The 12,350-nt window shown below is 38.2% G+C and overlaps 1 protein-coding gene across 5 annotated transcripts; it reads left to right on the forward strand.

Annotated features, from left to right (window-relative positions):
- Positions 1 to 200: 200 nt before the first annotated feature.
- On the forward strand, positions 201 to 10,207 carry LOC131153552 (protein ANTAGONIST OF LIKE HETEROCHROMATIN PROTEIN 1). 5 transcript variants are annotated; one of them, XR_009136256.1, is made up of 3 exons: positions 201 to 1,805; positions 9,012 to 9,073; positions 9,593 to 10,207. XR_009136256.1 is itself a non-coding variant. In XM_058105933.1 (2 exons), the coding sequence occupies exons 1-2, from the start codon at positions 366 to 368 to the stop codon at positions 9,021 to 9,023; spliced, it is 1,452 nt and encodes a 483-aa protein (XP_057961916.1). In that variant the 5' UTR covers positions 222 to 365; the 3' UTR covers positions 9,024 to 9,556. The 5 variants fall into 5 exon arrangements, 2 of the variants coding, with proteins under 2 accessions (XP_057961916.1, XP_057961915.1); XR_009136255.1 differs by having other exon boundaries at positions 222 to 1,805; positions 9,620 to 10,207; XR_009136257.1 differs by lacking the exon at positions 9,593 to 10,207 and adding an exon at positions 9,212 to 9,556 and having other exon boundaries at positions 222 to 1,805.
- The last annotated feature ends 2,143 nt before the right edge of the window (positions 10,208 to 12,350 follow it).

Consider the following 12,350-nt stretch of genomic DNA (forward strand, 5'->3'; position numbering starts at 1 on the left):
AAACCTTTTATAATAACTCTATTTTTTTTTCTAATAATTCTATTTTCATAAGAAAATAAAAACCCGATCCAAATCAACTTTTATTTTTCATCAAAACCCTAAAAAGTCAAATAGAGATCCCAAAACTCAATTTAAGTGGTGAGTGGATGGTTTTGCAATTTCTACAATTTTGGGAATTATTTATTAAAAGTTATTACTACGTTGGGGGTATAAAAGAAAAAAGAAAAGAACTCTTCGTATGACTCAACCATGGTGTCTATGATCCCCGGCCAACCACCCCGATTTCATTCAACAAACCCACAAGCCTTTCCTGCTACTACCACGGCTACATCGGTTGCGAGCCTTGCTCCCCAAAACCACCATTCATGGCCGACGGCGGCGGCGGCAGCGGTAGAGGTAGAGGCAGGGGCAGAGGCAGAGGTGTAGGTGGAGGCAGAAGCAGCGGCGGAGGCAGCGGCAGTGTCAGTGTTAGTGGCAGGGGCAGGGGCAGGGGCAGAGGCAGGCCGAGAAAGATTAGCATCGCTCCCGCTTGCGCTACCGACGACGCCAACTCCGAAGACCACGAATCGACGCCTTCCCGTCACCCCGAGCACCACCGCCAGAATGAGCTCACCCAACTCATCTCGCTCCTCTCCTCCGCCGCCTCCGCCGCACATTCCTTCCTCTCCCACCACGATCTCAACCTCCTCCCGTCTCAAGTTCTAGCCTTAGAGTCCCACCTCTCTTCTACCGCTCGTGCTCTATCAACCCTTCTCTCTCTCCTCCACCACCCCCCCAAACTCATCGCTCCCCCACTCCCTTCGCCCCCCTCCTCCTGGTTCCAACGCTTCCTCTCCGCCGCCTCCGCCGACTACGACCGCCGATGGCTCGATGCCTTTCGAATGTCCAAGCAGTCCTTCGTTCTCCTCCTCAGAATTCTCACTCCCTCTTTGCAACACTCTCTGCCGTCTATCCCTCCCAATTGTGCTCTCGCGGCCGCCATTTTCCGATTAGCTCATGCGGCGTCGTATAAGTCGGTCGGTCGGCGGTTCGGGCTCGATTCCGGTGGCGCTTGTCGCGCTTTTTTCGTTGTCTGTAAGGTGGTGAATGATAAATTGGGGCATATGTTTGAGTTTCGGTCTGATATAGGGAGAATCGTAGTGGGTTTTGGGTGGATTTCGCTTCCGAATTGCTGCGGGGTTTTGGGGCTTTGTCGCTTTCCGGTGGAAGGCGAATTGTTGGGAAAAGATGGGGGACTGATGGTTCAAGCATTGGTGGATTCAGAAGGGAGGTTCTTGGATGTTTCAGCGGGTTGGCCTAGTACAATGAAACCGGAAGCAATTTTGCGCCAGACGAAGCTGTTTTTGGGGGTTGAGGAAACAAGGGATTTGTTGGATGGCCCATCCTTTGAGCTTAGTGATGGGAGTTCGGTTTCTCAATACATACTGGGAGACTCTTGCTTTCCCCTCTTGCCATGGCTTCTTACACCTTTTACAAGATCTGGCGAGAGGGGAAGTTTAAGTTCTTCAGAACGAGCATTCAATTCTGTGCATAGCCGCGGGATGGGACTAGTTGCAACAGCCTTTGGCAGACTTCGTGCTCGATGGCAGCTTCTATCAAAGCGGTGGAAAGAAGAATGTCTTGATTTCTTCCCATTTGTTATTGTCACTGGTTGCCTGCTGCACAATTTTCTGATAAAGTGTAGCGAGCCGCTGCCATATGAATTCTTAGGACAATTGAAGGAACAAAATCTTCCTGTATTTGAAGGAGAGGTGAATGAGAGTGGGAGAAGGATCAGGGATGCGCTTGCCTTGCACTTGAGCCGGGTAAGCCATAGGAGATGAGTGCTGTATTTATGTATGTTGTTATCCCTCGCATTTAGTGACTAATTTGTTGTGTATATTTTGGTAGCTAGTGAATTTGGATTAGTTGAATTTGAGAATTGTCTCCGTTAATTGAGTTTTGTGCATGCGTGATTCCCCTGTGTCATCATAAGAAACAAGCCAAAAAAAAAAAAAGTGAAATGAAGTAACAAAATAAATAGAACAAAAAAGTAGAAGGCATCAAGCCAACAGTGCTAGCCAATCCCCCACAGTGGGATCGTAGGTTACCGTTTTATGGTATTTGTTTATGTTTAGTTATAGCTTATGAATAAATGGAAAGCACTCTTTAATTAGGATGATGTCATCAAAACCTGTTGTTTTTATCTCACTGTCTTCCTCTTCATGGAGTTCACTGCACTTGCCATTCCTTCCGCCTGTTCATTGAGCTCAAGTCTCTTTTCCGTCTTCCCTATTTGTGTTACTCCTTTCATAGTGCCCTACTTTACATTAGCTCCCGCTGGCTTGCAATGCATGAACTTACCGGGCATATTGATCTGATTGATCTCCTTACTTTTCCCTTCAAGCTCGTCTCTGAGCTCGATCTTTCCGTGGGGCTGAAAACAGTGGGCTGAGTTTAACCACTTCCATTCAGCCCCCAAGGTTAACTTCTTGGGTTGCAAAGTCTGCTTTCTTCTTCATTACAACTCTTTGTTTCTTGCAGATTCAAAATTGAAGTTTCTGTCCAATTTTTGTCAGGAGAGTTTCCATCTTCTGTGTTGACCTCCTCTTCTTCACTGTGTTCCATCCCATGTATGCAATGCTTGATGCACAAAGCTCCAGCGCCATATTGGGGTCTAGTGAGGGCATGCTGTAGGTAGCCTTACCTCCATGCTTGGAAATGCTGTCTCTGTAACTTGAATGGGTGACCTTTATCTTGGATGTAACACCCCTCCCATTTATTTAATAAACAAATAAATTATTGAGAAGAAATGGAAAATACAACGTGGAGTGCAATGCATCTTCCAACAACACTAGGAGAGGACTAAGAAAAGGAAAAAAAAAAACCCCACAAAGCAGCATTAATGAAGCAACACAGTCCAGTCTCGCAGTATGCTGGAGTCTCTCATGAATCTGCCCATTGGTATTAACTGTTTGATTAACCTTAGGATTACCATATACCAAATACTCCCAAGCTTTGAAAAATGCCACTACCCCGATTCTTCATACCTGCCTGGAATCCTCACTGAAAAACTCCCTCCCTGCAGCCAAAATCTTCTCAATGGAGATGAAATGCTCCATCTTGTACTCTTATTGGTCATATATCATGTTCAAGAGACCATTTGGAACTTCTTACTGAAGTGTAATCCGATTTTTCCAACCAAAAAAAGCTGAATATGTCCCATTTCCCATTTATATTTCTCCTCTGTCAATGTTAAAAACAATTATTTTGTCCAGCAAACTCTGTGATTCAACTACTCTCATTGCACTAAGCAAATCAAACTTTCAGGTTTTCCTATCCAGGAATGCCATACTAGAATATATATTTCCGTGATCACGTCACAGAGGAAAGACAAAAAGCTTCCCCAGAGGAGGGCCGCTGTGGGATGATTGAGTAGTCTTGGTGATCACCAGTGATACAAAGAAACTTGGAAACTGTTTGACTGTTCTTTTTACTGCAAATTACCTGATCTTCCTGGCCCAGAAACATTATTGTATCTCGCATGCATTGTCCCATCTCATATTTTATCCAGCACATTGTCCACTAACATCTACATATTGCTGCTTCAGCTGAGAATCATTTTGGATCATTCTCTGTCCTATCAAATTTGCCTCAGGTGTTTTTATCTTTGTATCTCTTGCCTTTGCCATGTCTTGAGCTCTGCAGCATGTGAACCAGAAACACCTGGACAAGTAGATGGAATTTGAAGGATGATGATTCTATGTGATGGAGAGAAATCTTCCTTTGCAAAAAGTTCAGTTGAAGGGAAAGCCTTCAATATGAGGCTAGAGAATACTAGGTGAAATTGTATATGAAATCACAACAACAACAATAAGAAGAACCAGCGTCAAATCCCACTATGTGGGGTCGGCTACATGAATCTTTTTCTGTTAATCTGCACAATATTGGGCAATATCTCTAACAACAGAGGACACTATTAAATCCTTACTATCTCATTCCAAGTTATTCTAGGTCTGCATTTACCCATTATATTGCCTTTAACATTATACCTAGCTTACATCTCTTCACTTGTGCATGATTTGACCTACATTGTACTGCAAGTGCCCAAACCATCTCAACCGCCCATCCCTGATCTCATCTTTCTTTTATACTTGCTATGTCTAACTTACAGCGAATATATTCATTCCTTAATTTTTCTTAAGAGTTATACCACTCATCTACCTTAGTAATCTCATTTTAGTGACTATTACATTTGGGATATGTTGTTTCTTGGTTGTACAAAATTATAATTTATATAGCATAGTTGGTCTTATGGCCGTCTTAGATTGGATATGAAGTAATTCGGTGAAATTGCCTCTATTGGCTGTTCAGTTGATAGTTTAGAATTTATCTTCTATTTTATTTGGTTGTATGACTTTGTTTATAGGAGAATGTTTGGTATTTGGTGATGAGTAGACTGACTTGATTTGGAAAAGTTCTGGTAGTGGGTATGGTTTCAAAAGTAAACGATTTTTTGGTTTTTGTTTGAGGTTTTACAAGGCCATAGGTGGAGCATTTTTGTGGAGGGTTTACAAAGGATTTTAGGGCAGAAGGCGTAAAACATATGAGAGTTGAAGGAAAACCAATGATATTTAAAGAGTTACTCTTCGACAACAATCCTTTCCCTGGAGCAGTGGAGCTTTCTCGAGACATATCAGAATTTTCGGACTGCTACACAATGTTCTTGTGTGGGACTCTAAAATTGACTGACAGCTCCAAGCGTGAAAGATTTATTAGGATGAATAACACCTGGATAAATAAGCTTGGGAACTCTCCCATGCCTCTCAAACACCTGTTTGTCATATTTTTGCTAATTTTGCCTTAGGTTCTTTAGTAGTATCCACAGCCTTGATGGGAGCTTAGTCTTTTCTAACAGATCGTATGATACTTTCTGTGGGAGAGAACAACACCTTGGATCTGGCAGCTTCTATTCCCTACAAAGTAATGGAGCTTTGCAAGATCATTAATATAAAAATGACAAGCCAGGTAGCTTTTGAGCTTTGGTATGTGAGCTGTATCACTACCTGTAATAACAATGTCATCAACATACACAACAGCAAGTATGCTGCCACTCTTCATATGGTTGACAAACACCTAGTGATCAATTACTGTTTGCCTCATTCCAATCTCAGGCACAACAGTATTGAATTTATTAAATCATTCTCTTGAGGATTGTTTTGAGTCCACAGATTGTCTTATTCCATTGGAAAACCTTATGCAACTCCCCTGAGCAACATATGGAGGTTTCTCCGTATAAACTGCTCTATTAGATTGTCTTGCAAGAAGATAGTTTTTAACAACTAGTTGGTACAGTAGTCAATCTTTGAAAAGGATTGTTGTTTCCTCCATGTATCCAATTTATTGGTGAGTGGAGGTACCGATTAAATACAGCAAGCATCCCTTTGAAAGTGCTATGATACTTAGCAAATAATTTATTTTCTTGCTATAACTTAAATATTTAATTATTTATTGTAAAATTATAAACCAAAGACACTTTTTTATCCATAGAATACAATATCGCTCTATAGCATCCCAGATCTCTGTCATGATGTTTAAAAACATCTTGTTGGAACTTTGGATGGTTCCGACTATCTCACAGCCGTGACAATAAAAACACACTTTTCGGACAACCACTCATCATCAACCTTGCTGTTATTAGCCAGAGAATTTGATTTAATGAATTTTAACTTCTTCATCACTCCAGGAGACCTTCATGGCTTGTGCCCAAAGCAAGTGATTATGTCCATTGAACTTTATTTTTGTGATCTGAACACTAACTTGATCAGTTGTAATCTGGTAGATGAAAAAGGATCCTCCATGCTGAATTCTCATAAATTTATCAATAAACTCCAAATAAGAACTACTATGCTTGCAAAGTATCACAAAGATAGACCTTTAGTGATTGTAAACAACCAGAAGTCTAACCTGAATCAGTCAGGAACACAATCATAGCAGGTAGAAAAAACTGAAAAAGAGCCACCAAAAACAAAAGTGCATATGAGGACAACATAAAAACACCAGATTCCTTCAGATTACCAAACCAAATCATGGATGAAGTGATGGACCAAAACAGGTCATATCACAGTGGTGGTTGTTTTTGTTTTTGTTTTGTTTTCTTTTGGCCTTTTATTTTGGTTTTCTGGAAACTGGTCATATTGACTGCATGGAACAATGTAATGCAACTACTGCGCCCTTGTTTGTTTTTCTTGGCACTTTCCCCTTATAGAATTCTGCCTTTTTCTGGATGAGAAAGAATGAAGGAAGAAGGAAAATAGAGAGGGGGCATGATTGAAAATCGAATGCTTTGACACCATGTTTGGGATGACGGAAAAGAGAGAAGATGTCAGACAAGACAGATGTTGAAGAGAATTGAGTGATTTGCCCTAGTGAGGCGCACACCCCTTGTATAACTTAACTGTTAAAAAAAACCAGAGTTTCCCATATTATGTAATATGTTGCGCAACAATGCCTACCAATTGCTTATTGCTAATACCCAATACTGTTACTAGACATTTGGTTCAGGAGATTGTGTGGCTGGGAATAGGATACCATTCCCATGGGAATTCAGAATTAGTAAAGCCAGAGGCGGGTTATTTATTCTAATATTTTGTAGGTGTGTTTGATTCCTGAAAAATCCTAGATGCCCACCCTTCTGAAGATAACTGAGTGGGCATCTAGGATTCCAAGCTCACATTCCTGGTAATCCTTGAAGATTCCCTGAGTCATATGGCTAGCTAGTTAGAGGGCTGTTAGACAGGTTATCTATGATCTTTTCTGTGAAGATTTGTCCAAATATAACCAGCTCAAACTTGTTAGGTTTAAAAATCTTGGATATAGAATAGTTGGCCATGCAAATTAGTGTATGATAATTGAGGGAAAGCAAGGTGGAGCAAGTCATTGCCAAATCTTTTTGTATTGCTCCCAAGTCCTTTAGACAAATCTGAAACCAGTAAAACCTAAAGACGGGAATAGTCCCTTCAAATGTGTTTGCAGACATTTTAGAAACTTTTTAGTTTGCAAATATTGAACTATATTTGGGGAAATGTGACCCCCATATGGTTACTGGAAATATATATGAAACAAGTTGTGAAATTAGGACGAGATGGCCACTTGAAAGATCCAATGAAGAAGTTATGTCATAGGCTAAACCTTCCAGTCTTGTGTTCCTCTCGAACAATCAAATGGGGATTCTTTGATCAACTCTCTGTTTGAGATACCAGCCACTGTTTAGGTCATATTGGTGGTTACAGAACCTGGGACTTATTACCTTGGGCTTTGTCAAATGCACAATTTGCCAAGGTAAAAGCTTCTAGTTGAAACTTTGGAGTGTGGAGAGTTTGAACCCATCTTTGGAATCAAATTTATTGTTTTCTATGGTTATGACATTAAGCTTGACTGACTAAGAATTGAGACAGACCACACTGAGATTGCAAAGTTATTGTTGAAACAAGAAAAATATTCAAGTGAGGTTAGATTGGTCAGTATTAGGCAATGTTTCTGTTGAACTGATTGGAAGGAAGATTCTAGTTGAAGAGAGGTTGAAGTTTCCCAAACTCAATGGAAGTATCCCCTATATATCGTGGTGATTGGGATCTCCATCTCTTGGAGATTTTTAAATTTGCACCTACCTAAAAGGTGAAAATTACTAAATGTATGAATGATAGCATTTATTGTTTATTATAAGTGAATCAAGGAGTCCAATCTATACAATGAAAGAGATTGACCCAAAGGAATTTAATATTTTAAAGCACCCTAATTTGGGAAGATCAGATGCCGTTGAATTTTTTTTTTTTGGTGACAATGACAATATAGGGAGGGAAGTCATTCTCACCTTAGAAAAAAAAATTACCATCTATTAAAGAGCTACCAAGTACAAATTCTCCAATTTGTTCTTCAATCTAAGAACAACAATAAAGGGATTGTAAATTCGTGTATAAAAAAAATTATAGAAATCAATCTTTTGAAAGGCAAAGGCATAAGGCGAGGTGTAAAGGGGGCATAAGCCTTAATAGTGTTGAGGCATAAGCACTTAAGAAATTTTATTTTTTTGAATAAAAATATGTAAATAAATGACTCATTTTTAAAGAAAAAAAACAAAAAATTTTGTTATCTAAAAATTAAATATAATTTGTAGACTACTTGTTGGTGATTTTAAGAAACTAACTTATATTTATTAAGTCATGCTGAAATAGAACCATAACATTACTGAGTTCAAGCTGTTTTCATGATCTGAGAGATTACTTTCAATTGTTTTGTGAAGGTTTAGGTTCAGGAGTTTTAGTAATTGACTTGGACTAGGTTATTCATTTCATGATCTAAGATGCAACTTCGTATTGTTTTTGTTTGTTTGTTTGCTTTTGCTTTTACAATTTCCCACATTTCTCAATCTCTTCCTTATTTCCTCTTTCCACCATTCCTCGTAGTCTCTCTGTTTCGCCTTCTCATACTATGCATATTTACCATGTGTAGGTGCTGTTTCAGAGTCCATAGTTTTTCCCATGTTTGTTGCTTTTTGTTGTGCTTCCCCTTTTACTCTATTTCATAATCCGGTGTCTCATTATCTTCCCATCCTTTTGTCTCTCGACTCTCAATCTCAAGTCTCTATCCGCTCCATTCCTCCCTCTCCACAAACATCTCTCGTAATGTCCCCAAATTTTATTTTCTGTCATCATTACTCCCTCGCTCTCTATCTTCAAGATTTGATTTGAATACATTTGTGAAGCTTGTGATTTGTAGGGAAAGTGATGACAAGCCTACTGTGAATTGTAGGGAAAGAGATGATATGCAACGTTTGTTAAGCCTGTGATCTTGCCATATCTCTCTCCCTTTTGCTCCGCCCACTGTCCAACCATTTTGATGTTGTGTTTGGTTCCCATTGCCCTCTCTCTCTCTCTCTCTCTCTCGATTTTCTGTTTCTCTTTCCATTGATTTTATTAATATGGGCGATTATTGATAAATTTTGTGCCTTTCTTTCATTGATTGACTATTAGGAATTTGGTTGATTTGGACTATACTACGAACAACATTTAACGTTTTTCAGATTTGCTATCAGGTTTGGCTTCTTTTTCTCCTTTTGATAATGATGATAATGAGAACTTGAAAAAAAAAAAGAATAAGGAAAAAATAAAAAAGGCAGTCAACTTTTAATTTTGCATTCTTGCCATTCCTTTGTTTGATCTTTGTCTTTCAGGAATTTGCTATATAGTTGCATTTATGCTAGGGCAAGCACTACCCATTAAGAAGAATTTTGTGTACCAAGTCTTTGACAAATTGGTTTGACATGATTGACTAATATGTCGAATAATCAATTTTTTTTTTCGGTCTTGGTTTGTATCCAACATTTTGTTTGTGAGAAAAGAAAAAGAAAATAAGAAGGAAAAATGCTGAAGATGGGCAATGTTAAAAGTAAAATGCTTATTACATTAGAGAATATATGGGTAAAATAAATGTTCTTAAATTATTGCACCATGAATGTATAAACAGTGAGAATTTATGTGGAATATATATATTTGTGAATTAATGTATATTCACCAAATCACTCAGTATTTTAATTTGATAATAATTTTTGAAGGAATAAATGTAAACATATACTTGATAGATGGGTTACATCACATGAAGGAATCTGAAGAGGCAAAAGTCAAAAGGAGATCAACCATTACTTGCAAATCCTATGTTTAGTTGATGCAGCAGTGGTGAACAATTTTGAGGGATTGATAAAAGGAGATCAACCATTATTTGCAAATCCCATGTTTAGTTGATGCAGCAGTGGTGAACAATTTTGAGGGATTGATAAAATCATAAAATTGATAACTAAGATAGTAATGTTTAATTGACAAAGTTCTGGTCCTCTTTGGATAGGTTAATTACCAAGAAGAAATAAATCTATATGGCACAATTACTTGTAAATTTCTTTAACCAGGCTCAAGCTATCAAATGACTGAATTTTTGTCGACTAATGTTCAATCCAAATTACAACAGTAGGTGATTCATTTCTCGTCCCATATCCATTCCTATTTCTTTCACTTTACATGAAATTTGAAAATAGAAGTAATAGTTTTTTATTTTTTATTTTTTATTATTTCATTTAATATGTAATAAGAAATGAATGGATATTCTCATGATCAAATTTGAGAATACTTATTCTTTATATTTTCCTTGTTATAAATTCAAAAAGCATTTCATTTTGTCATTTACTTTATGTTAACAACATAATTTTTTGTGTAAAAGTTCCATATTTTGACTATTGATGTCTTTTAGTTGGGTTTGAACTCAAATAGAATCAAATATATTTAGGCTATTGAACTAGTTGAGTTGAGTTTTGAACTAGTTTGAATTATAGTTTTGAAAAGATTGCGAGTAAGCTTCCTTTATTCACACACATAACAATCTGTCTCGAATTGCGTATTTCACACCTTGTGAGGGGCCATGCGGTACTAGTTAAAGTGTTCTTGCTTAACTAGTCAACCAAAGGTTTATCATAGTTTACTAATAGAACACATTTATAGTAGTTGAATGAAATGTAAGCAGAAATAATAAGCAATTTATGAAAGTAATGGTAGACAAATGGTAAACATCAAAGCAACATAATTCATTAAACAACCTCCATTAACAACATGTGTCTAGTAAGGGAAGCAAGTAGACTAAACATGATTTTAGTGATTAGTGAGTTTTACAAGATTGATGAACACCCACCCTCTCCTAAAGAGATTTCTATGCTAATCTAACTTTTACACAAGGAAACATCAAATTGTCCGAGGAGTCATACTCTCATTTTTACACTAGGATAGAAATACCTTTAAAGCAATAAACCTATACTAGTATTTATATAATAGCCATCCCATACACACGAGAGAAGTAGTCATAGGTAAACATAATGCCATGAACAAGCTTGGCTCGTGACGTTCCCCTAATTATGCAATTGAAGTTGTTATATACTTTGACGCTAGGTACTTCTCAACTTTGTCCACAAAATGGTTGCATGCCTTTTGCACAAATTCAGTTGATTTCTTCGTCTCTAAGGCCTTTTCACTTCACTATGAACTTATGTCGCTTGTTCCCTAATGATGTGAACTCTTTGTCTGCAAGAATGACTTCAACTTTTCTTTTGTCAAGTTGTGCTGTCTTCACCGAGGCTCTAGTTGACCTACTTTTTCTTGGATCTTTGATGTCGATGTTGAATGGCTTAAGATAGATGACGGTGAACATAAGATGCACTTTCATCCAAGCAAGAGGATCATCCTTGTGAGAGACCTTCCTGACTTTGGCCAAGATGGGACTAGTCCTTCATATGTGCAAAGTAGTCTCCTATGTCAACCTCTTAGTGACCTAATCTATTCAGGTTTGGGCTTAACAAGACCAAGTCACCCACATTGAAGTTCAACGTTCTTCTCCCCTGATATGCCACTTTTTTATTCTCTTTTTTAGCTTTCTCTAGGTAGGCTCAAACAATCTTTGCATTTTATCTCCATTCTTTGGTGAATATGTATGCTTTGAGACTCTTTTCTTTGCACGACTCATCTATTGTGTGAGGTAATAGTGACTGTTGGCTTATAACAAGCTTAAAAGGGATCTTGTTGGTTCTCTTTTGCGTGTTGAAATAAAATTGAGCCACATCAAGTAGTTGCACCTAATTTTTCTGATTAGCTTTGACGAAATGGGCCAAGCATTCTTCAGTAGGGCGTTGAATCTCTCTACCTGTATATTTGTTTATGGATGGTAACTCAAGTTGTGAATCTAGGATTTTGGAAAAGTTGTCCAGAAATTGCCAGTGAATCTTGAGCCTTGGTCATTAATTATGTCTTGAGGAACACCTTAATATTTCACAATATGATTAAAAAACAATTGTGCCATCTCCTATGCCGAAAGGTAATTTGGTGTGTGTATGCAGGTACTATACTTCGAAACTTGTTTATGAACACATGTATAAACCTTGCATCTTCCACTCTAGGCAGGTTGGTGATAAAGTCTAGTGAGATACTCTCCCATGGTTTGGTTGGTACTAATAAGGCCTCCAACAACTCTACAATCTTCTTTTGTTCTACCTTGTCTTGTTGGTAAGTAAGACAAGTTAGGGTATAATAAACCGCATCATTGCACTTTTAGCATTCCTGAAGCAAAGGTATTATTGGTTGCACCTGTCGACTCTTTGTCATCAACAATTCATCTTCCATCCAAAACTGTCGTGCTTTGCTCTTTTCCCATAAACTTTATAAGGTTTTGGGCCATTGGATCTTTGGCAAGGTTCTCTTTGATGTGCTCCTACATCGTTGTGGTAATCGTATTTACCATCAAGTGTGTTACCATCTGTAAGGCTGCTAGCTTAGCCTTCC

Source organism: Malania oleifera, chromosome 4, assembly GCF_029873635.1.
Source record: "Malania oleifera isolate guangnan ecotype guangnan chromosome 4, ASM2987363v1, whole genome shotgun sequence".
In the NCBI taxonomy this organism is placed as follows: domain Eukaryota; kingdom Viridiplantae; phylum Streptophyta; class Magnoliopsida; order Santalales; family Ximeniaceae; genus Malania; species Malania oleifera.